Source organism: Brienomyrus brachyistius, chromosome 25 (genome assembly GCF_023856365.1).
Source record: "Brienomyrus brachyistius isolate T26 chromosome 25, BBRACH_0.4, whole genome shotgun sequence".
Lineage (NCBI taxonomy): Eukaryota > Metazoa > Chordata > Actinopteri > Osteoglossiformes > Mormyridae > Brienomyrus > Brienomyrus brachyistius.
Window position 1 is genome coordinate 10,639,345 of NC_064557.1, and position 26,889 is coordinate 10,666,233.

At 40.2% G+C, this 26,889-nt stretch overlaps 1 protein-coding gene across 6 annotated transcripts in view; it reads right to left on the reverse strand.

The window, feature by feature from the left end:
- Window positions 1–2,643: 2,643 nt before the first annotated feature.
- LOC125720539 (transcription factor COE3-like) overlaps window positions 2,644–26,889 on the reverse strand; it is a 101,740-nt gene continuing 77,494 nt past the window's right edge. For 3 of the 6 annotated variants that reach the window (XM_048996066.1, XM_048996064.1, XM_048996069.1), the window contains exons 11-16: window positions 25,153–25,241; window positions 12,948–13,013; window positions 12,265–12,436; window positions 10,539–10,724; window positions 7,680–7,769; window positions 2,644–6,600 (exon numbers count right to left, since the gene is read on the reverse strand). In XM_048996066.1, coding sequence (XP_048852023.1) covers window positions 6,569–6,600; window positions 7,680–7,769; window positions 10,539–10,724; window positions 12,265–12,436; window positions 12,948–13,013; window positions 25,153–25,241 — 635 coding nt within the window. In that variant the 3' untranslated portion in view covers window positions 2,644–6,568. The remainder of the gene's footprint in view (window positions 6,601–7,679; window positions 7,770–10,538; window positions 10,725–12,264; window positions 12,437–12,947; window positions 13,014–25,152; window positions 25,242–26,889) is intronic. The other 3 variants (XM_048996067.1, XM_048996065.1, XM_048996068.1) reach the window with 2 other exon arrangements.

The window sequence follows — 26,889 nt, forward strand, 5'->3', positions numbered from 1 at the left end:
TGTATGGTAGAATGAACCCGGGTTCGAGTCTCCGCCTGGGTCACATGTGTGCGTAGCTTGCATGTTCTCCCCATGTCGTTGTGGGGTTTCCTCCGGGTACTCCGGTTTCCCCCCACAGTCCAAAAACATGCTGAGGCTAATTGGAGTTGCTAAATTGCCCGTAGGTGTGCCTGTGTGAGTGAATGGTATGTGAGTGTGCTCTGCGATGGGCTGGCCCCCCATCCTGGGTTGTTCCCTGCCTCGTGCCCATTGCTTCCGGGATAGGCTCCGGACCCCCCGCGACCCAGTAGGATAAGCGGGTTGTAAAATGTATGGATGGATGGATGGTGGAATGAGCAGATGTTCCGTCTCAGATTTATGCTGTGCCACTGAGCTCCTCAGTAGGGACAGACTGCACTTAGTCACAGGTGAATACAAGCTTGTGTTTTATATGGTGACTGAAAGAAGTATCTAACATGGGCTGCAGGAGAACACATTCAAGGTTGGATCAGAGGAGAATACGGCAATACAGAGTGTAAAATTTATGAAGCTTCCCGAACACCTTATGGTGTTTAAGACTGAATCGGGCCAGGTGCTGTCTGGGAGCCAGGTTAGAATGATACTGAATGCACAACAGAATTCCCCACCTTACCCTCTAACATCCAGGACCATGGGGTGGCATTGGTGGGAGGGTTTTTAAACGCATCACATTTCACTGTCACCATGGCGACTAGCGCTGTTGAGTTTTACATGACATTCACATTGTGTCTTTGGTGTGAGATCTCAGACTCTTAGTATACCAGCTGTGACTGATTGCCAAAAATAACCTGACCTATTACAAAACAGATTCTTTATTGTTCATTGGTTTAGAAGACAATTGATCGCACGGTCTGAAAATACAGGACAAATCATATCCCATACTGGTTCAAAATGGGACTCAGGATTTTATATATACAGCCTGTGATGTGAAATTATTTAATCTGCTTCATTTTTGCTCTGCCACTTTTATCTCTTTTCCTCGTACTTTTGTGTAACTTCCAAGGTAGCGCTGGTGCTCGTGGTCAATTCATCAGCAAAGTTTATTGCTAAAAGCCCACACTAGCAGTTCAGGAGGGAATGAAAAGTACAGACCATGTGTAGGGACTAAAATAAAGATCAGGCACTGCCTCACAAACTCAGGTTAGTATATATAGACAGACACACACACACACATGCACGTACACATACATACATATAAACTCACATATATATAAAATATAACTCTGGTTATATACAAATAAAACAATCTGAGGATGGGGTGCCAAGCCTTCACAGGGCACACACAGCATTTACATCTACAGACAATTTGGTTACTCCTATTCACTATTCATGTTTTTGGACTGTAAGGGGGAAACTGGAGTACCCAGGGGAAACCCCGCAATGACACGCGGAGAACTCCCCACACATGTAGCCATGGGGGAGAGACTCAGTTCCTGCTCCCAGAGGTGTGAGGTGAGAGTGCCAACACACCACCTAGACCAGTGTTTCCTGACCCAGTCATCGTGGAACCCCGGGCAGTTCACATTTTTGCTCCCTCCCAGCTCCAGGCCAATCAGGAACACCGAACACATGGTACAGGTGCGCTGGGAGCTGCAGAGGATGCAAAAACGTGGTCTGTCCGGGGTTCCCCGAGGACTGGGTTGGGAAGCACTGACCCAGACAATGTTATTAAAAATCCTTAATTACATAAAGCTACGGCTCAGTGGCTGTGGAACCGAATGTGTAGCCATCACAAAGTCAATGACATCAAGGAACGAGGAACTAGTGCAGTTCACAGGACACCAAGCAACTGGGCCACATATAGGGAGCTACGTTGAGGTGGGAGTGCGGAGTGAGTGACAAATAGAAGAGGGCAGACTGCTGGCCAAGACCCAGGCAGCCAGCCAGGACAACGGGGGCGAGCAAGGTAACACCCTGCTGCTCCCTCCAAGCTGAAGTGAACCATCAGAAAATAAGGCATAAATAGCAGGGGCACGGCTAATGTAGAATGTAGGAGCATTCCACGGTACCCGAAGATACAATGCAGTAAAAAAATATATTTAGAGAAAAGTAGGTTGAATTTGTTGCACTTCATAATAATATTGCGCGAGATAAGTTTCAAGATAAGTTTCACCAGATGCAATGGCTAAATGTTTTCTTTTCTTAATAACGTAACTTACGCAATATCAACTCAATGTGCAGTCCAATGTCTATGTAGTTAGACCTGTGTAGTACTGCTGGTGACATTCAGTTAAATTCAGTCACTTAGATATTGAAATCTTCAAAATCCGTACTTAGGTAAACGTTTTCAAAAAGGGACAAATGGAGATAAGGTACGTCCTCTGGCATCAAACTCAACATCTTTTGCCAATAGCTAATATAATAAGCGAATCAGAGTTTTCATTATTGCAGTTTATGCGATTCAAGAGCATCCTGTCCAAGCCAACTTGAAGCTTCACAGTCACCATACCGTAATTTTAAGTTTCAAGCGTGTCAGTAATACTGCTCACCAACCTACAGAACTCTGACTTATGACCTACTACAGTATCCATCACCCCCGATTATCCAACAAAGGTAAAAAGAAAAAAAAAAAAAAGACAAAGCATTGTATAGTATTTAAAGCAAAACGAGGATCTACAAGCTAAATTAAATCTTTATTAGTCAGTTTTTGTACAAAAGCTTTGGGTCACAGAGAAACATGCATTTATTTACAGCAAGGTCAAAAACTTAAAAAAAAGAAAAGTATTCATCATTTTCATAAAAATAATAAAACATTGTGCTTTGATATATTTTGATGGTACAATATTCTATATTGTATAAAGATTCACTAGTCGTTTTAACAGTTTTATGCAAGAAACATGAAAAATAATACATTCTGCAAGTTCAAACCCACAGAGACAAACTCGGAGAATGATGCTGGCAAAGACCAAGTTTTTACAAGTGTGAAGAACATAATAATTCAGTGGGAATGCACTCAATAAGCCAAATGGGGAAAATGGTAACCAGACAGCCAAAATCGGAATAAAGATTTTTTCTGGTTTTGCTCTGATTGCAAACGGGCATAGAGAACAGTAATATTGGATACAGATGTTTTAGTGCAGGAATGCATTGCTTGTCAGGAAAATGGGGCAGTACTATAGCACAGGGGACAGAGTATTCCACGCCGTAACCTGCTTTTTCTGAAAAAAATGAAGCTGATTCGCAGTCGCAGTTTCCGATGGCTACATTCAGGTTAAGTTCATGTAACATTTATCTAACTTTCCCCACAAGTCAAGCTGCATTTTATGCATGTTATACTTCAGTATAATATATAATATATGGTCGAGGTTAATTACTTTAGTCTAACATTTATATTTTATCCTCAAATCAAATCGTACCCTAAGTACTTATAACCTTGAAATGACAACATCAAGATTTGATTCTTGGTTATTTTGCACTCCTTGACCTAACAGGAAAACAAATTAATACTATTCTAGACAGTTTAACAGATCAACAAGATTATATCTAACAAGAAAGCTTTAGCATACGGTCCATTTTTCATTTGTATTGCTTTCTTGCTATATATACAATAAATAAGACATAAAAGAATACACATATAATCTTATATTGTGAAACCTTTTTTCCTGAAAAATAAAAAACTTGAAAGAACACACAGCCTGATATTATCTGTTTAATGTGGAAATAATGCTCAGACAAAGGAATGTGAACAGTGGCACGTGGTCAAAATGTTAGAATCAGGATAAACAAAAGAAAAATCATTTTCTGTAAGACGTACATAAGAGGAACCTCCTCAATGCGGGTTTGAGAAATAGTTTGATTTTAAGTTTTAATCATAACATCACTCAATGAAAACGATCCCATCTGGCAACTTTATTTGTGTTCTGGAGTGCTGAAGAAGTGGTGCATTCATTAAAGGGGGATAATTCTGCTCCTTAAAATGCTGCTTTTGATTTTTGCTGAAATACGTCTGAGATCTTCCAGTATCTAAGGATCCAATGGAGCTGGCAAGTAAATCTGGGAGATAAATAGTTAGTGATTCTATACAAAGCTGCAGGTCATTTTCAAAAAACTACAAAGGTTTTCTTTCGTTCTTTCGAAAATCTGTATGTCATGGATTTTCAGATGTCATTTTAGGTGTTAATAACTGTAATTCCATATATACTGTACATCAGTAAAGAGAATAGGACTTTTTATAAACATCTTTTTTTATTATTATATTTACTTTTTATAGTATAGAAGAGGGGGCATTGTCATTAAAATTGCAGCTGAGTAACAAAATATTTTTTTTCTAGATAAAAATAACACGACTGCACTTGACACCATAGGAAAAAAAAATCCAATTTATTAATTTCTCATCTGTCTAAAAACAGAAACAGGTTACTTCTGTGGTTATTAATTTATGTTTATAATAGTCTAAATAAACAGCAAAGACATTGCCTTTCATTAATCCCTTTTGCATAACTAATATTACTTTGGTCACATATTTATCTTAGTACATTCTACATTTATACTCATTATATATTAGTACAGAACACAAACAATGTCCGCTGTAAATAATGCACAAGGCAAACAACCTGTCCTGTTGGACATGTACTGCTGCTACCGTAGCCATGGTTTTATTTTTAAATACGATAGACCAAATATTCAGAGCTTGATTCAAAGCGAAGAGATTCTAGCCCCGTATTTTCCAATTAATATGGATAATTAGGAAGACGTCCTTCTGTAAAACTTGATAGTTTTTTGGAACTCGTCACATTAATAAATACACACTTTAGTAAATTGCATATTTTCATTCATAAGTTTTTTTTTTTTTACTGTACAGATATCCCACAGAAGTACAGTATGTAGTATGTAGACCTATATTTGATTATTTGAATATAAATTGAAGATTATTCCAAAAACAGGTCAGCTTCTGGGTTACATGATTGCGGCATGATTTGCGTTACATCTAGCTTAATCTTTTGGATGGTATCAGGTTGTGGTATCGGTGTATTGGAACTCTTTGTTCTTTATGGTTATGCTGTGAATGTTATTTGAATAACAGCCAATGAATGATGGGCACAGCAGCAAACCTCCTGAGAAATGGGAGCCCTAAGCCCCAACAAACAAAGGTAACGACACCCTGATGCCCATCTATACATTCATATTTATATTTTTTGTGTATGTTTCTGTTCCAAGAGTCAGCTGCCTCCACAAAGGACGTGTTTTCTACAATGAAACATATTCGAAACATAAAAAAAAAGAAATTAAACCATGCTTTATACAATTCATAAAAATGATGGGGAAACAACATTTCTTCATGTTTTGAAATAAAAAAAGAGCCATTTTTTCCATTCCACATTCATCACTTTTCGGTTTCTGTACAAAGTTTTCATTTTATTGTTCTACATGGATTAGACAGGTGTGCTCTTCAAAGTTTTCTTTTTTATTCATGCTTAAAACGATAAAAAAAACAAACCATGCCTACAATATGTATATTTTGGACAATTAAACCTTTAATAAAAACCTGTACCTAAATATTCATAAAAAGTCATGATTTCTGATTTGGCTAAATCATTGTGGTTTCAATTAAATGACTTCCTATTGGTTTAAGAAAGACAAATGCCTTAGGATTTCAAATAGAAGAGAAAACTGCATTTTTAAAAGTGCATTCTTTAAGAACAGCAACATAACAATCTTACATTGAAAATATATTACTTATTAACTCATATGTTTAGTTGAGGTATACGTTATAAGCCTGTAAATTTACCAGAGGCTACAAATTTTGAGACAAATAATTGGGAAGTGACACTAGTGTGTGTATTTGTAATATAACATTTAATGGTCATCTTAAAATATATTTACATTAATCTAATAATTTATAATTTATTTAAAATTACATTTTAACAGTTCTGGATTCTGGATTCAACTACAATGAGTTTCTGAAAATTAACAATTTGACAGCTGCTAAATTAAAAAATGTTGTGGAAAAACCAAGAGTTCCTTTCTTATCTAATAACAAAACTATGTCTATACATGGTAATACAGGAAACCAAAATATGTATGGGAGTTTTAGGGGATGCACCCTTTAAGCATGCAGACTGAAGTTGTTTTTTTCCAAATGTGAGAGCACTGAAAAATTCTCTAAAACTGATTAAAAAAAGAGAACTTGCTGGACAATAACATTCTGGATGACAGATATACAGAACCATGAATAAACAACTCAGTTTATAGCCTCATTCTATTTGTACTGAAGTCTAGAAATTCCATATACCGTGCATTAATTCTCCTGTTGAAATGTCACTGACATCCTTGTTATGTTTTGTGAGTCTCTAAGTTTGAAATCGTTTACAGTGTTTGCACTGAACAGCAACGTTTTTCTAATGAATTTCTGCACGAACTGAAAATGAGTTTAGGAACACTGCGGAACAGAGGACGATGTCATTACAAAGGCAGCGGTATGTGATGATCCGGGGGACGCAGTGAGCCAGTCCCATTAATAGCATTGATACGAGAGATGCTGCCAAAAACAGAAAGCAGAATAGCTGAAGTTCATGCTGTGGTATAAAATAAGCAGCAAAGAAGTCGCTCCTCACATAGGCGGAACTATCAGTCCGGCCATAGCTGAAAAGACAAGACCGACACGTAACAGGATATTCAGTTAGACTTTTTCATGATGACAATATCTGCAGAAGGTTTAAGGTCCCTTAACAACAGGAAATTAGGCGTTTTGGTTAAATGGACAGAAAATTACTCTTTGACCTGCAGGCGTTTTTCGGACTTGGCACAAGACACCTGTAGACTTATGAATCACTGTCAGGAAAGTTGGAGGTGAAAAATGGTCTTGCTGATGGATCTGGTGAAGAATTATGTGTTTGTTCTTGGTTCATGCCCTTGAACAAGTACAGTATGCATGCCTCGTAGACTGAGTTTACGCGGCAGGTCATTTAGTGAATTAAGTTACATGCATGGAGCTTAAAACGTGCATCAGAATTTCTGTCCAAAGAATCGCACCAGCAACAGGTCAGTACTGCAGATCTCTGCCTCGTGTGAATAACACAACAGGTATTATTACAATGACGGAAAAAAATCAGCCAGACAATAAATCAAATACTGGCAAATAACCTTTTGTTTCGTATGAGGTGAAAGATGTTGTGATTCAAATTTTGTAATGCCTGGCTTAGATGAATGTTTGCCGATTGATAGCAGTATGGTGATTTAATAAAAAAATGGACAGTCCCTGGGGTTAAAAATGCCCGAAATAGGACAATACTTTTTGACGTTTGTAAAAACATTGTGTGGCTTCAGTGGTTTGTCTGCTCAAGATGCAATGTAATACTGCATGTATTTACTACATATTATTATTATTTATAACATTCCTATCTCATTTGTAGCCTGGGCACTGCCTGTATCGCAATATGAATATTTGATTGCATATTGTAAGGAGACAGATTATATATGTCGTTTAATCTGAAATAAAATTTAAGATTAAGTTTCCATCCAGACTGTGTATCAATTACTGCATACCAATCTTTTCAAACACAATCTTCTTTTTTGAAAAGGTAAAAAGGAATCCATGCTTCTAATTGCAATCTGTATATGAAAATTATGGATCAACTCTGAACAAGCCTTTATCTACCAGCACCCATCAGTGGTGTGTAGGAGGGGGGTGGGCTGGAGGAAGGAGGGGGCGGGGTCCTCACCCTGCAGGCTGCTCCCATTGGTATTGGTGCAGACGGGGGGTGGGGAGCTCGGTGGCCGCATGACAGGGGCGAAGGCGCTCTTCTGTTTGACTGCGGAGATCATATTGACAGGACAAAATGAGAAGATGCTAGCTGGGCCAACGGAGGTAGTGGGGGCGAGCAGGAGAGGACAGGGTGATGAAAGGGGCCCCCAGTGGGGGGCTGGAGGTGATGACTGCAACAGACATAGTCAGACAGGTATGTGAGTGGGCAGGCATGAGAGGGACCCTGATAGGGCAGGCAGGCATCAGGCCTGGGCTCATGTTATGTGTCCTGGTATTACCATCACTGACACGTGACATTTTACTGCTCTGACCCATGCAGAGTTGATCCATAACCTTAAAAAATGCATGCATGTAACATAAAGTCACAATTATTCTGTTAGTACTACTACTACTACAACCACTACAACTACTACAACTACTACTATGACTTATACTACTACTACTACTACTACTATGACTTATACTACTGCTACTATGACTACTACTACTACTACTATGACTACTACTACTATGACGACTACCACTACTACTAATAATAATAATAACAACAATAATAATAGTAATAATAATAATAATAACAACAACAATAGTAATAATAATAATAATAAGAAGAAGAAGAAGAAGAAGAAGAAGAAGAAGAAGAAGCAGCTATTCTGGTTCCAAAATATTTTGTCAAAGTTTTGTTTGCTGCCTTAGTTTTTAGGCCGGATTTTAACTCTGATTTAAAAATCAGTTTCACTGCCACGAAACTACCGAAATTCACAGTTCAAAGTGAAACACAGCTTCAAATTAAAAGGGAAAAATGGCAACGGTGCATATCATCATTAATAAGAGTAGCACAAGGGGCTTAAAAATAATCATCAAAATGATATTGTTACTTAGACCTTTGGGTTGCATTAGCTATAGATATTTTACTTAAAATAGCTCCGATGGTCACATTTGGGTATAAAATCGCATTTAAAGTACATTATTGAAACTGAATAATAAATGAGAAAGACAATCGACAATAAAGTAAATATAGAAAAATAATAATATAAAACAAGATATTACTGCAAACTAACCAATGTACTGTGAGTCATGAATTTACCTTTAGTTTATACTGTGATTCTTATGCTTATCTGCTGCAAAAGAGTCTAACAGCAGTTTTATTCCCAGCTGATTCGCGGGCAAATAAAATCCGGTAAGTTAGGGCAGAGTTACTACAATATCAGGTTAACCTTGAAGGAGAAACATACAGTTTTGAGAGGGACACAAGTATTAGTTCTCACAAAGTTTACTGCTTTGGTTTTTGTAGATCTTTTTGTGAGATGTTTCTATGGTTTACTGAAGTATATTTACAGTACAAGCATTTCGTAAGTGTCTTTTATTGACAATTACATTAAGTTTATGCAAAGAGCCAATATTTCCAGTATTGACCCTTCTTTTTCAAGACCTCTGCAAATCGCCCCGGCCTGCTGTCAATCAACTTCTGGGTCAAATCCTGACTGATGGCAGGCCTTTTCTTGCATAATCAATGCTTGGAGTTTGTCAGAATTTGTGGGGTTTTGTTTGTCGACCCGCCTTTTTAGGATTCACCCCAAGTTCTCAATGGGATTAACATCTGGGGAGTTTCCTGGACATGGACACAAAATGTCGATGTTTTGTTCCCCATTCACTTAGTTATCACTTTTGCCGTACAGCACGGAGCTCCATCATGCTGGAAAAGGCATTGTTCATCACCAAACTGTTGGTTGGTTAGGGGAAGTTGCTGTCGGAGTATGTTTTGGTACCAGTCTTTATTCATGAATGTGTTCTTAGGCAAAATTGTGAGTGAGCCCACTCCCTTGGCTGAGAAGCAACCCCACACATGAATAGTCTCAGGATGCTTTACTGTTGACACAGGACTGATGGTAACGCTCACTTTTTCTTTTTTCTGGATGCCTCAAACAATCAGAAAGGAGATTCATCAGAGAAAATGCATTTCAATCCTCAGCAGTCCAATCCCTGTACCTTTTGCAGAATATCAGTCTGTCCATGATGTTTATCCTGGACAGAAGTAGCTTCTTTGCTGCCTTTCTTGACACCAGGCCATCCTCCAAAAGCCTTCACCTCACTGTGCCTGCAGATACACTAACATTTGCCTGCTGCCATTCCTGAGCAACCTCTGCACTACCCTGATCCTGCAGCTTTAGGCGACGGTCCTGGTGCTTGCTGGACTTTCTTGGGCGCCCTGAAGCCTTCTTCACAACAAAGGAACCTCTCTCCTTGAAGTTCTTGATGATCCGATAAATGGATAATTTAGGTACAATCTTACTAGCAGCAATATCCTTGCCTGTGAAGCCCTTTGTGTGCAATGCAATGATGACTGCATGTGTTTCCTTGCAGGTAACCATGGTTAACAAAGGAAGGACAATGATTTTAAGCACCACCCTCCTTTTAAAGCATCTAGTCTGCTATTCTAACTCAATCAGCATGACAGAGTGATCTCCAGCCTTGACCTCCTCAAACACTCTCACCTGTGTTAACGAGAGATTCACTGAAATGATGTCAGCAGGTCCTTTTGTGGCAGGGCAGAAATGCAGTGGAAATGTTTTTTTGGGGTTAATTTTCATGAGAAAGAGGGACTTCATCTGATCACTCTCCATAACATTCTGGAGTTTATGCAAATTATCATCATAAAAACTGAGGCAGCAGACTTTGTGAAGATCAATATTGGTGTCATTCTCAAAACTTTTGCCCATGGCTATATAGGGTTGCCTTTAGGAAAGAATCTGCAGCACAGCCAGAACCTCTCTCAAAAGAACATATTTCTCTTTTCCATGCATAGTTGGCTTACTTGCATAGGGGGAACTTGTGGAAGAGCCATTGAGGAAGCTGGGTGATCCAGGCATGGCCAGGTTGGTCATAGTGGTGGTGCTGTAGCCATTCATGGTGGAGGTGATGGTGCTGTACCCAGACTGCTGGGGGGTGGAGCTGGGCACGTAGCCACGTGGGGACACGCTGCCGGAGTTACGGGAGTAACCTGGACAGGAGAAGCAGTGTTTGGACCCAATGTAAAGGGTTTGATCCCGTAGACCAGTATGGTGTCTCATCAAAGTAACTGAGTAACAGCATGACATTCATATACTGCAGCTTGCAGAAGATCTTTGTATTACAGCTCGAAATGCACCAATATTACACAATTTTCAACAGCCACACAATGTTTTCACAAGCACCACGAATGTGCTTTCCTTATTACGAACCAGTATGTAACTCTAAGTGTTAATATAACGGGCTAGTCCAGCATGAGTTGTCCGTAATTCAGACGTACGTAACCTGAGGCCTGCCTGTACTTACTTGAATTCTCCAGAAAAAATCTTGGAATGGCAGATTAGGGTTCATTATTTGAAAATCTCAGTTGTCATTGTTTTAAATAGTGCCTAATCCCCTCTGGTCATGTGGCCATCGCTTATTACTTCAATGTCAAGGCAGTATTGTGTAAATCGTCATCTGGGGGCTAATTTGACAGGCTGACACGCACAAAGTCAGCGCTGGGTAAGAGTGTGAGTTGGTGAATAGACCTCAGTGATGCGGGCACTGCTAATGTAGGACACGTCCCCAAGGCTTTCCCAGCATGCCGTGCTGCCTGGGCCTGCATGCAGTTTCATAGTCACTGTGGCCTAACAGCCTTTAATGGTGGATGAGTTTTGCACCTCCAGTGATGTTTTCGGTGGGGTTAGAGTTAGGTGATGAGGGGGTTGGGGGTGATTTTTCCTATAAGTGATGTAGAAAAAGACACGAGGGTGATGGAGAACACAAAGGGCTGTGAGGTACCGACTCCCTCCTCTTTGAAGCACAAGCTTAGACCCAAGCGGCCTTCACATGCACACTGGGGCAGGAGTGTTCATTTGGTAGCTAATCCTTTCTCACCTTTCAAAGCTTTAACTCTCCCTAAATAAGCGTACACAAAATAATTTAAATACAGTGGGCCCTTTCCATCAGACCCCCAAGTGAAGGTGTACCCCCCCATTTTCATAAGTCTCTAGTTATGATCTTGATAGTAATTATAATATTTTTTTTCCTGTTAACTTATCTGACAGTCTTCCATGACATGATGACAAGCCTATTGTATCATGCTTATCGCAATTCCTGCAGCTACTGCGCAGCAATGAAACACAGGTGAACGCATTCTCTCTCCTTGCATTACTGGCTTCCTTTTCTTCCCCCCTCCCTTTCTCCTCAATGGGTGAGCTGGGGGCTATCGAGTCAGCACAGCCTTCCCATGCAGCCAGTAGCTAACGGCAAGGAGCAGCAAGACACAACGTGTTTGAAAAGTCAGATTCCAAGTGTGGTGCAGGTTCGCCTGCGCCTCTGTTACAGGTCATCTAACCTGAAAATGTTCCATCAAAACCCAAAGCTGTATAAACGGGTAAGGATTTGATTAAAAGTGTCAGCTAAGGAATTAAGTGCGGTGTAATACATCCAGCCAGTCTAAAAGACAAAGTAATGAAACACTTCCAGTCGGCCCGGACCTTCAGACCTGTGATAGACAGCAGTTGACGTGCAGTTCTGTGTGGGCTCACCCTGGTCGGTAGGGGATGCCTCTGAGATATTGACGGCCAGCTGGCTGCTGAAGGAGTTGACGCCCATCATTCCTGAATGGGCGGGGGTCAGGGAAGGCAGCTGGGTGTGACTGCGGGGGGCACTATACAGAGCCTCCGTCAGATCGGCCGCCCGCTTCAGGATGATGTCCTGCTGGGAAGAGCAGAATATGGAATAGGAGGGAAAAGTTTTGGAGGGATTCCTTACAGACTTGCATACAAGAATGAAATGTCTGTTGACCTCTGTCGGGTAACCATTATGACATCTGCGATGTTTGCTTTATTGATTAATTTACAGTAGATAGATAGATAGATAGATAGATAGATAGATAGATAGATAGATAGATAGATAGATAGATAGATAGATAGATAGATAGATAGATAGATAGATAGATAGATAGATAGATAGATAGATAGATAGATAGATAGATAGATAGATAGATAGAGGAGATCACTCATCCACAATCGTATAGACAACAATACACACAATAATAGGATAAACCACAGGTATTACAGATGAATGACCTACTTCAACATGTGACACTGTGATACACCTGAAGATGCACAAAACCATTCCTTACTCATACAGTAAATGCACCCCCCCGTTATTCGGAGCAGCTCTCCCCCTGCCCGTGTCTGTGCCGGGGTCACGGCCTGCACTGTACCTGGCTGTTGTGCGGCATTCCATACAGGGCCTCTACCAGGTCCGCAGCTCTCTTCAGCAGCACCTCCTGGAAAACACACAGGAGGCACCTAACCCACCGCAGCCACACTTACAAGGACAGGCCCTGGCGAGCTACCATCACACACCACAACAAAGGTTGGAACACGTTTGCCAAAAAACAGAATAACAATTATCAAAATCCCAAATATGTCATTTGACAGTTAAAAATGAATCATAAAATGGCTTATACCTCAATTAAAATGCATGGCACGCAAAACAGCATTACCACTTATTGTCAATTCAGCGCGTTAACACAATCCACTGCCTCAGAGGCAGAATGATCGCCCAGGGCGTTTTTTCTCAGTGCTGCTGGCCTCTCTCTCTGCACTGGGCTTCTGACATAAAAATGGCACATGAACTGCCTGGGGGCCATTCGCATTTATGATCATAGTTTTTTGCTGACCACCAACTACTCGAATACTTGCGTTTAACATACTAAACTAATGCAGACATTTTCTCTGTTAGAATATTTAATCTATTAATGTGCTTTATTTAATTGTGTATATTTTGCAATTGTGAATGTGTCTCATGAGTTCATTATAAATGGTTGCGCTACAGATTTGCAATGACCATTATGAGCAGGAAGTCTGACACTGCAAGATTTTAGAATTCTTAAATGTAACTTACCAAGCTGAGCCAAAGGATATTAAAAAACCTCACAAACATTTTTGCTACTGCCCCCAACCTAAACCTCTACCTCTTTCCAGTGGCTTGGTAGAATCACTCTGACAGACAGGTGTGAATCCCTTCACCTGGACCCATTTAAAAATAAGGCGTCAACTACAGTTTGAACGAGTCCTACACTGCAGCAACCATGACCTCTATTTTGGTAAAATGTTCATGATTTCAGTATTATTCATAATGCTGGTACCTTCCAGTGACACTGTAGTGTGACCTATGTGGGTCTGACAGTGAAAAGTCACATGGGCATCAATATTGAGTAAATAAGCTTTTGTAGATTAAACCAAAAGGATCATGAAACAAACATGTATCTGTACACTGGGGGGCATCCAATATTTTTTTTTCTCTTACTGCAGATGTGTATTTATATCCCCCCCCTCCCAGTTTCCCCCAATCAGCTAAGCATGAATGAATATTAACAGTCCACTGATAACTGCAACTAACACTCCTGTGTAAACAGCACTTTGCCATGGTGATGCTGGAGGCCTGTGGTCAGGGCAGCGGGGCAGACAAACAGGCCCGGCACCACTTTTGATGGGATACTGAATGTGAGGATCATCGGCCTCCCATCAGTGGGGCCAGCTGCGACTAGGAGGGAGCTCTGGAAGCCAATTCCGGGGGTCTCGGGGTACGACACATGCACTGGGAGACGGAATCAGTGAGCGTGTCATACACAGGAAGAGAGCAGAAGAGAGAGGCGTAGAGTTACTGTAAATAGGCAGATAAAGAGACAGGAGAAGACTTGCTGAGAGATGTCTACCCTATCAACGTTACGGTAATTTCTCTAAAGAAGACCTTCAGCACTGAGTAAAACTCCACCTAAGTTATTATTCTCATTGGTGCAGGCAAGCCAGGGCCCAATAAAACCCCTGATCCTAATTTCTGATTTGTTACCCATGCGTCGCCGTGGAAACGCTGAAGTACTAGTGCACGCTCCGGCTGTTCACGGGCACTCTCGTTTTCCCACATTCCCCAACGCCTCATTCATAAGTCCCTTCATCAAAGAGCAACAGCATCCTGTTGTGCTTTCCCGCAATCAAACACGGCCCCCATGGATAACGATTCGACCATATGGCACACACTCGCACCGCACTGCGACGGCTACACTCATCAGTGATTCTTAATGAACACAGATTCCAGATACAGGAATTAGAGTAAGCATGAAAAAGCAGTCTTTTATTAAATACAGCAGATTATTAAAAGAAAAGCATTCACATTGTAATGTTTTATGTAAAAGGATGACATGATTTGGCACTGAAGTTAATGTGCAGCTGAACAGTTTTAAAAATGAGGAATCAAAAAATCAAGTAAGTGATAAGACCAAAATAAATGAAAGAAATTCTTCAATGCTCGTGATTAGGTAAAATTTTATCTGTTTTCACCCAAAACTGTTCAGCTCATGCTTATGTATATATCTGGGATCATTTTAAAGGCTGAGCCATATTTAAGAACCTTTCTCGTGGCCCCAAGAATGACATAATTACTCTACCAACCACTGGCACAGACTCTTAGTCTCAAAGGCCGTACAGCACCCCATTAACACAGGTTTACAATATGACCAGCATCTCAATAGCTAAAACATATCATCATCTCTGCATTGGCTGGTAATCGGGCTTACGGACCCAAGGAATTCACTTGGGCTGTAAAACTGAAAGACGATACACACTTTTGGTATGCGAGGGTGACTGTGTTTTTCATGTCTTTTGGTGTTTCCATACTCCCATCATGCATTGCTTCTCGGTGAGGCTAATATATCAGGGATCCCACCATCCCTGTCAGCAGAATGGGAGTGCCATTTCTTGGCTCTTTCCCTAAGCCATAGATCCATATACACATGCTACTTACAACCTCCTAATGAAGTCCACATCTCTCTTAAATAAGACTAATGTTAAGTAGGGAACAAAACAGTAAACAATATTAAAAACAGTACAGATCAATACAGGCAGATCTCATCAAGATTTAGCCCTAGTAGCAATCGAGGAAGTATGACCTGCCACAGGAGCTGCTGAGACACTTCTACACCATGGTCATTGAATCTGCCCTGTGTACATCCATCGCAGTCTGACTTGGAACACCATGAAACAGGACAACAGAACAGCGACAGCAGAACAAAAATCACTGGTGTTCCTCTGCCCACCCTTTAGGACTTGTACTCTTCAAGAACCAGGAAACTGACAGGGAAAATCATTGCAGATTCCTCACACCCGAGAAACAACCTTTATCAACTCCTCTGTACTGGCAGATGTTACAGAACCCTGTATAGCAAAAGAATTTGACAAAGAAGCAGTGACTTCCCTCATGCCATCACCCTCAAAAACAGGTGACAAGTATGCTGCAGTGTACCCTGCCTGCAGAAACTGTATTTTGAAATCTCATTCACATATGTAATGATCACCATTGCTGTTGGCACTTTATTTAATTTGTCTTGTATTTAAACTGTATATGGCTTGGATGTTGTGTATTTTCTGTACAGTATTGTCACCTAAAAGTTTTTTCCCCTCATTCAATAAGCTACATGAGAACCAAATTCTACAGACAAATGTATTCAAAATCGTGGAAGATATTGGGTGGGAAAAACATCACTGTTTTGAATATTGACTAGAAGGGGTTTCACCCGTGTCCCTCATGAGTAACGCCTATGGTTTAGGACCATAAACATCTGTTAATCCCCGCTGCATACTGTGAGGAACATACCGCTGTATCGCCAAGGGATGCCCGTGTTACACATTTGCTTTCTTCCAATCAACAATTATGATCTGCTGACTCTATGGCGTTTATCAAAATCTATCAACCCGAAGGGTAGGAGGGGTGGAGAGTAGGAGGGGAATCGGCTCCATTTTCAGATAATGGAGTGGCACCTGCTTCATTCATTTCTTCATTCAAATGAAAACTCCTGCACTGAAGACATGACCACTTACACATTACATTTGTAACAGTAAACTAGTAAACAGACGGTTAGGCTCCAATCAGATGACAAAGAATAAATGAATGCAAATGGAAACGTATTGATGTGTTCTTTCAACAACAGTAAGAGTTATTGAGCACGGAACAATGATCCCCGTCTTTTATTTGATATTATTGGAGTAAAGACTAGGTAGAAAATCCCGATACTTCACATGGGGATGCACAGTCAATAGCTATAAAAGCAATAGATCTGTGCTTTTGTTTACATCCCCAGTCAGTACCCTCCCCTTCCAAAAATTCTAAAACAGAATTCCTGAGAATGAAGCACAATTCACGAAAGGTATTTGGCCTTAAAGCTATAGTAGCACTCATCTCGAAATGGATCAAAATTAAAAATCTAGAAAAAAAAATTGCTTTCAGTTTTGATGTGTCAAAAGCAAACAAGAAACAGCCCAAAACACCTGCCTGGCAGCATAATAATAATTTTTTGCCTGCTTTGCCATCAGCTTTTAGAGCTGATGCATCAGGAGAAATGAAGGCTCTATGATCATAACGACCCATCTAGCAGTCCTGAAAGCATGACCTGAGAGCATGTCCTGAGAGCATGTCCTTAGAGCATGTCCTTAGAACATGTCCTGAGAGCATGCTTTGCATTGCTAACCTCCACCTTGGCCATTTAAAGTCATTGACCAAATCCAAAAACACTCTGAAAAAACAAGACATCCTGTTCACTACGGCAAAAGAATAGTCAGCTCACCAAACCCCGGACAAGCCAGAAGAAGCTAGAGATGATTTCTGGTTTTCATATACTACACACTTAATATAATGATATGCAACAGAAATCCAGATACAAGCATCAAAGATTATTTGACAGAAATGTGAAGCTCATTTTGTTAGGAAAAACAGGTAACGTTTTATTTGAGCGGCCACAAATAATGTATTTATGCTACTACATATGTATTAATTAACCACAAACTAAGTCAGTTTCATACTGATCTCATGTTAATAAATCATGACGCATGCTTTACCTCATGCAGTTACTATATTTGTTACTATATTTGTTAATTCTATAAACGTACGTCAACTACTTAAGGAACAAATACTGAATACAATTGATATACTGATCTCATGTTTGTTCTTATTAATGAAGTGCAACATCTTTTATGTCAATAGGGTGCTATATCTGTTCTTGATTCGTACTTCAGTTGCAACTGAGTTACCACTATTTGTGCCCCCTCAAGTAAAGTGTTACCAAAAAATGTAGCTTGCAGTAGAGCTGCCCAGCAGTATAGCTTCCCTGACCCAACAAGTGGACATTTTTAGGACTCCATCCCATAGTGAATCAAGTTGGAGCATGAGAATTAAGACATCTTTAGCCCCATGGGTAGGGAAACATTGTTGGATTGATCTACCAACATGTTTACATTTTTGTTAATCTGCTGACTAGCCAATAGGATTGGTTGATGTGGTCATCTTGCTGCAGTATATCAAATACCACCATGGGGTGCATGTTTAGGGTACTTTTCAAGCCTGTTATTTATGCTTGAGCAAGAAAACAGGCAGTTATTTAGATATGCCAGAAACAGCACTTATCTTTGGCATGAGGTAGGTCTCAGTCACATACTGGTCAAGTGTTCCTCAGTGGTTCAGTGTTTGGAAAGCTGTTTGGCTCAGGCCAGATGCAGGAAGCATGTGGCTCTAGAAATCCGATTCTTTTGGATTCATCGTGAGTTACGGAATGATGTAATTCTGTTGTTTTGGCTTTTGGAAAATTAAGACACTAAATCCTGATTTTTAAGATAAGAAGCCATATCAAATCGGCCCAACAAAGGATTTATAGAGTGAATGATGCAATAATTTATGATTTACATAAGATCATTAAACATATATGCAAAAAAACTGCAGCTGAAAATATGAGTTAGTATAAGGATAAAACATTCCTTGTCCGTAACATTAAATACTATTGTACTGCATCTGATATATTTTAAAATGATCAGATTACATACACATACTGAAAACAACATATTTTTACAGGAGCTAAATAAAGTTAGATAGCCCAACTTTTACCCTAATACCACCGTCAAGCTTAATGACTTCCTTAAATACTTTACACTGGAGGACTGCCACAGGGGGGCACTGTGCCAAGCTGTTGGCTGTTTCTTTACATTTGTTCATTGTGCACAAGATACAACGTATCATGCGACCACTCAGTATGGCTTGATTGTCTGTGTTTCTCTTCCTCATTTCATGGCTAAGGATCATACCAGGACACCTGGCAAACCAATGGAGTCTGAAGATATCGTGTTTCCTGACATTTCTCTAGTCACAAAAAACCAAGAAAATATGCAGTCCTGAGATAATACACAATTCCTCTATACAGATCATGTAAGAAATGGATTTAGATTAAATAACACCTGTATAATATGGCCTTGTAATTGATTCCACCTTCTTCTAAGTACACAGAAAACTCAACTCTAATCAGGGTTAACTGCTAGAGCACTGAGGTCTGACACAGTAACATTTTGACCATGTCAATGTTCAATTTCAGAGCAATGGTCTCCTAGTCGCCGACATAAATATTAATGAAAAATGGGCATTTGCAAGTCTAATGGCATTACCTTTCACTCAGCTGAACAGATGATCTCAGTGACTCTTTAATAATATTAAGTCTTTAAAAAAAAACTGAAATGCCATCAGTCATTCTGAACATGACATATGATAAATATAATAGACTGGTTTTTAACGTTTTCTTTATTTAAGTAATTTATTTGTAGTTTGAAAATTGGAGCCTTGCATAAATGAAAAATATATTAGTAGGCCTTATTTAACTGTGATTAATCTCTTCAAGACACCTTATATTCAGAATGCCGAAGGAAAATGAGAAATGCGCACCTCCTATAATTTGCCCTCGAAGGGTAAATAAGTTATTACAGGATATAAATGAGACACATGCAAAATTTGGACAGCTTTACACAAAAACAACATTACGGAGAGTTGAGCAATGACTCAAGCCCTTTCAAGGGGGTGGGGTTCAGCTGGAATGCAGTCATGAGGGCTGATGTCAGGCACACACAGCTGTATACATAAGCAATCAACTGAAAATATTACTTCAGTACTGCTTAAAATGTGTGGTACACCATGTGCGTCAATGAATTCTGTTTGTTAATTTGGCAACGATTAATTTAAATATTAATTTACAAGTTGGATTACATGCTGTACAGGCTTGATTTTACATAGCTCATAACTGTGACTATAAATCTGGGATAAAAGTAATGCAGAGTATTGTTGAAAGTATTAAAAACAAGTTATAACTCTGGAATTACACATACAACGAAGGTGCTGAATTAACAACAACAATGATAAAAAGGGTTATTTAAGCACAAACACTGTGATACAGCAACAGTCAGTCTGATAACTGAGACGGCCCCTGCGTGACTAACGGGCAGGTAGTGTAAACAGCAGTGGGACAGTGCGAGATTTCACCGTGCAACTCTGAACGGCATGCTATTTAAAACCTAAACGTAGTTCATTTCCGGAATTCTACATTTAACATTTTCAGATTGTGTGTTGACTGTGGGTAACTGAAACCATAGAAAGTGAAACCACAGATAAGGGAGGACCACTGTAATAATAATAATAATAATAATAATAATAATAATTAGAAGAAGAAGAAGAAGAAATGGAAAGCCTTGGGAGTTTAAGTTCATGAAGTTTGCATGTTCAATCAATCAATCAATCAATATTTATTTATATAGCACTGTTTTAACCAAGAGGTTTACAAAGTGCTTTACAGACATGAAAGAAGAAATTGATTGACAATTACAATAGAAATGTGTTTACAGTATACATATGTATGTACACACACTCACACACACTCACACACAGAGTATATATACTGTATGCATACCTGCATAGGTGTTCATGCATATACTGTGTGACAATACTGTCTGGGTTTCCTCCCCCAGTCCAAAGACAAGCCGTCTGGCTCAGTTTTGTGTCTCTAAATTTCGAATAGAGTATGATAACCTGCATGCGTGGTGTCCTGCCCAGGATATAACCCAAGCTTATGCTGCCTGCGTCAGGCTCACGGGCCCCCTGAGGCCCTGATCAGGATAAATGGCTTGAAGACGGATGGACGGATCGTGTCATTTCTTCACTGCTTTTCCTGTTAAGGGTTGCAGTGGCGCTGTACTAACCAGACCTCGGTTTTCTGGGATCATTAGGCAGCTAGGCAGCATAATGACCTGTGTGAAGATGGCCCCATATATATTTCAGATTTTACCCAAACCAGCTTCAATCATTTCTGCCAGTTTGAACTGTTGAAATTTTCATTTGTGCTGCTTTAGTTCTTGGACTAGTTAAATCTGAGACATATGTGGTTCCAGTTTCACACAGGTGATACAATCCCTCCGGGGTGTCCTGGGGCCTCTGCCCAGTGAGACGTGCCCAAAACAGCTCCTTGAGGACCCAGTACATGGCGTCCCTATAAGATGCCCAAACCTCCTCTCAATCTAATAGAGCGTTTGCTCTATTTTAAGGTCCAGAACTGTGAACTCCTCACCTTGTCATGGAGAGCAAGCCCAGCAACCCTGTGGAAAGAACCTAATTTTGGATGCTATAGCTACGACCTTATTATTTTGTCATTGTTCATTACCCACAGCTCATGAGCAGTAAACTGTGAGATTCATCTGACTACTGCACTGCCGATTACCACCGTGGACCCTCCTCATTAACCACAAAACTGCAGTCACCAAACCACTTGTGCACTCTCCCCCATCACCTGAAAGGAGTGATTCGCTTTGTCTGAGGGAGCACCATAGCCTTGAAGGTTTGCAAATATCAGGAATCTCGTTTCTAGCCCTCCCCCCCCCCCCCCCCCCCCCCCGATGCCCAGGATACAGCCCTAACGGAGGCCAAGACCCGCACCAATCAGCTACAGTTCTGTGCCAAGTATACAGTCACAACTCATACCACATTGGCACAGGGCTGAAAAAGTACTTATAGCAGCCGCTGTACTCCAAACTCCTGCAGCACCTCCAGCATCAGGGGTGCCCGTACAGTCGATCACAGAATAATTCTCAATTGATCGCAAAGTGCGTCGCAATCAAAAACATTTCATTTTCATTCAGAGTGGGAAGAGGATGCTTTTTTGTTTACTCAAATTCGAAGTCCATATGTCTTATATGCAATGCAAGCGTGGCTTTACTGAAGAATGGCAGTTTGGAGCGGCATTTCAAAATGGTGCACAAAAGTTAGGAGACCGAGTTCCCCACTAAAACAGCCATACGCCCCAGGAAAGTGCCAGAACTGAAAAGTCAGTCAGCAGCACGGCAGTCAATTTTTACCCAGCTGCATCTTCCCAGTGGCAGCGATCCCACTAAGGTGGAGAAATATATTTATTTACACTTTTTCAATTTGGAGAATTACCTAGATTTGTCTGGATTTGCTGTGAGCATGTTAACTATGTAGAAATGCAATAGCTGGAGTAATAATAAAGTAAAAGATTAATTGCTATGGCTCCCTATTTGAACTGATAGATCTTGGCACACTGTCCACTTGAAATGTAGATCTTGAGTTAAAAAAGGTTGGGCACCCCTGTCCTACATCATATGCCTTCTCAAAGCACATGAGCCATATGTTAGCACAGCTTTGCTCCACGACCAGCGTGGAATCTGCATCATCCTTCTGGAGTCCTAGGTTGTCCGGTCTGGGTCCCCAGCACAGGCTTTCCCACAGAGGCTTAGAAGTCTACGTCCCCTGCTGTTGGGGCCGGTGAGCAGCCCAGCAGGCTAAGTCTCTCTGCTCATGATTGGAAGATCACCGGTTAGAGCCCCGGTCTTGCCAGAAACCCCCAGCCTCAGTGGTGGCGCATGTCATCTGACTCTGCACTGTGACCCCCCCCCTCTACAGAGAGCTAGATAGGGTGAGATAGTCTTTTACAGAAAAGAGTCTTTTACAGGCATATCCACTTATACAATAGCAGTGCTGAATAAAACCACAGTGCCTGTTATTAATATAATAGACAGAAACATCCATATAGAAAAAAAATGACCAAATGTGGTTTGCATGTGATTACAATGTAACTGCACAGCATCTATCTATCTATCTATCTATCTATCTATCTATCTATCTATCTATCTATCTATCTATCTATCTATCTATCTATCTATCTATCTATCTATCTATCTATCTATCTATCTATCTATCTATCTATCTATCTATCTAATGAATTCACACACCAGCAGTCACTGATGACTGAATTCTATACCACTGATAAGTAGGTCAAACCTGGGCACTGTTTAAAACTGTCAGACCCCAGCTGACTAGATTCCTATCCTGCAGCAGCTGCTTGCCCAGAGGAATCTCAGTCATTTAATCGCCACACCTTTTCAGGGGACAATAATCCTTTCATACTAACTAGGTGACTAATCGCCAAGGGTGAACAGGGTATGGATTGGCAAGAAGGTGAGTGGTTGTTTTTGCGCAAGAGAAAGAACGTGTGCATGTGGGCATATAGAAGCTGCACTGCATTTTCTTTCACTGCATGTGAATCATTTCTGTTTCCAAAGCTTTAAAGAATGCTAGTTGCATTTTGACAGCAGATACAAAATTAAAAGACCAGAAAAACACATGCATAATTTGGCATAAGCTGAGGATGTCACACATAGTTCTGCACTTCTAGCTAAGAAGATTAGATGTAGTCATCTTAATCTTCTCACTACTTTTCCTCGTGATGGTCACAATGGCAGTATGCTAAGCAGGTCAGACCAGATGTCATTTTTCATGCTCACAGACACTACCTCATTCTGGGACATTCCTGGATGTTCCTAGGCCAACTGGGAAGAACAGACTCGGCCAAAAGCTGTAAAATCCTTCTACTTTTTAAAAAATAATCTCAAATTTCCATGAAATAAGTTGACACTGACAAAAGTTACTGCCATCCACCATCATTTCTACCACTTTGCTTTTTTTATTGTGAAAGTTGCGATTTGAATGTTAACGATACTTTTGGACATGTCTGTATAATCTCTGCAGCATGTTCTGGGTCATTCCTGGGGCCTCTGTCCAGTGGAGAATGCCTAAAGCATCTTTATCCTCCTCACCCTGTACTGTAAGTCCAAGAACCCCCAGGAGAAATCTCATTTTGATGACACCTTTTCATGGGGTGACAGGGGATTGACCAGTATAGAGCAGGTCTGGATTTGGTTCTCACCATGAACCTCCTCAATGCATAATCCTCCAAAACCTCATACAGCTATACATGGGAGCAACGTTGGTCTATTGTTCTGCAATCCAGCAAGAATCATTGTTGTTCCTCTTGAAACCTCAGTTAAACTAATGGCTACATCTTCTCTCCAGTATACTAGCATATGCTTTCAAAATGGCTGACAAATATGACCTCCCCTATAACTGGGACATATCATGTGTTTCCTCAGTCCACCCACTACCTATTCAACATTAATAATACGTGTCCACTACGTCACCATCAGCATCCACAGCTATGACATCTCTAGATGGGATAGGAGGACCTTGATCATGGTGCATTCAGCCACAATGACGCTGACCTTTTTCCAGAGGTGGGAGTTGAATCCATCTAGCACAGAAGATTCTGCCAGACATTCCCTGCTTATATGGGTCATCGTGATCCATCTAGCCTCCCCCTCACGTACAACATTCAACTCACCATTAAGTGGTGATTAGTTGCTGGCTCTACTCTCTTTATCCAGCAGTCCAAACATACACTCTGATGCAACTAAACGCCTTCCATTGCCCTCGGCTGATCTGATACGTAGCCCCCAGGTTAAGAACAAGATCCGTTCCTTAAGTCTGTCTTTAAATAAATTTGTAGGTAAGTCAGAAAATAATGACACAGTACAGTATATAATAACAATAATAATATAGTAATAATAAGCGTAGCTACCTACACTACTGTACTCTACCTCAGGCTGACAAACCGCTGAAGCTGCGCAATGTTTTACCACGTGTCACAAAGTAGTGCGTCTTTCTTATTCCAAACTATCGTATTTAACATGAATTTTTAATACAATAGGTGTCATGGCAGTCCGTTTGTAAGTACAGGTTGTCCATAAGCCGGACATTCACTGCCTGTACCACAAACACTTATGAGCATCATTAAATCCAATAATAATTCACCCCTCAGGTTTAGACGTGGGAGGTCATTCTTTTCAGAGCACCTCATCCACTTTATCTGTCACAAACTGTCTTTTAGAGCATAAGCACACCCAGCAGTGAGAGTCACATTGAGACGACCTTCTTGTCGACCGGGAAAAACCCCAGCTGCACAACCATCAGCCTGAGACGACACGGCTCTGCGGAAGCTTAAGGTGGAGAAACCCCAGCACCTGCATGTCACAGTCTGCATTTTGTGAAAAACCCCTACGGGATGATGACAGTTGCTAGTCTCTGTCAACTTGTGGACTAATCAGAAGCCGAGATGAAAGCTGCTGATATTATTTATTCATAAATAGATAGAATGCGAGTAGAGCCCTAGATGTCCTTATGTATAGTACGTGATGAGACTACCTTCACTTGAAACATACCTTGGGTAACCTCTCAGGGTCTCCCGGATGTCTTGGGATGACCTTCTGTAGCCTTTGGAAGCCATAGTCAATAGTTGGTTCATTTAGTGCTGGAAAAGGCATGGAAAAAAAAGGTAAGCAAATTTAATATGGGCATTACTATAACATCAGATATCAATGAGAATCGCTTCCAATAATTATTTTTGATATGTAGACATCATTGATCAGCATATATAGCATAAACTTAGAAAATGACATAAGGGATCATATTTTCTGAAGAGTCATTTTGGTTTGCTATGTCTCTATACGTGTATATGTGTTTCAATAAGTTAATTATAATAAGGTATCCTACTGTACAGTTTTTGCATGTTTTCATAAGGAGCTTAAACACAAGCATCAGAATGCAGTGAATTGTAATATAAATCTCTCTACTCTTAATTTAACTCTTCTCCCTTCCCATGGAAAGACATAAATGAAATAAAAAAAGCAGTAAATCATGTTTAAAGATTTCAGGCGGGAACATAAATTAGAGTGGATGTGTCTGTAGTTATGGGACAGCAGGACACCCAAAGAGAGACCAAGGTAATACAAACGGAAACACATGAATTATCCTTTTATAAATTCCTCTGAATGCAGCATACAGCTATCCATAAACCTCCACTTTATGCTGGCCAATACACTGCATATATAAATATGCTATTGTTTTGGTACAAATATTCTTTTAACACATTTTCATAAAGGTCTTTATACTTTATATTCTTTATTAGTCTTCCTCCGAGAACCTGGTTCTTGTTCGGCTAGAATACATTATATGAAGTTTAATTAAACGGTGCCAAATAGACTGCAGGTATTTTCAATATAAAACAGAATTGCTTTTCCTAATAATTCAATGATTACATGATTTAAAATGCTACTGCAAGCTTTTTTGAAAATGTTTCTGTGCTATATAAACTCTTTCATAAACATGCCACATACATTCTTACAGGTTCACCATAGTTTAGTCATAGAAAACTTTGCCAGGTTAAACTAGGTGTCCATTGATTCTTCTGTATTGTCTCAGAGTGTATCTGAAATGCTAAACTGTGAGGTGCTCAACCTTGTTTACTCAACAATGCCCTCTGCTAGAATGTCCTTCCCTTTTGAAAAGTGTGGGCAAAAAACCAATGGGGCAGATGAGTAAGTCAATGAGAGAGATGAATCTTTGAATAACTGAATGGTTTGTAGTGTACAATTCATCAGAAGAAATGATCATATTAGTCTGGATGGACTGTATGCCACCAGGACTAGAAGAAACTCCACGTTTGATCCATCAATCCATTTCCAAGTGATGAGGAATTATTTACATTAGTTAGTATTGTTGAAATGCATTGTGTTTCAATGGGATCATACCCTGGGTTACATGTGACTGACTCAGGTTTTTGCTTGTAGGAGTTTTTGTTTTTTTTGTATTATTTTTGCCAATATAATTTTGTTATTTCTTCAGTTAAGAGGCATTTAAGATGGTTTGTAACTGCACTGGGCTACTCAATACCTTGGCATTTTTACTTTTGTTTTCTATGAAGACAGTCATATACTGTAACAGTGCAAAACCTCTGCTCTAAGTTCCTCTATAGCATATTGCCTTTGACCTGTCAGCCTTAATCGGTTAACCTTAAATGTTAACCTTAACCAGTGTAGTCTTAACCTGGTAGCCTTAAAACGAAAACATACTTTCTTTGCTTTTGTTGGAACCTCGGAATTCCCATTTCTGGCTTCCAC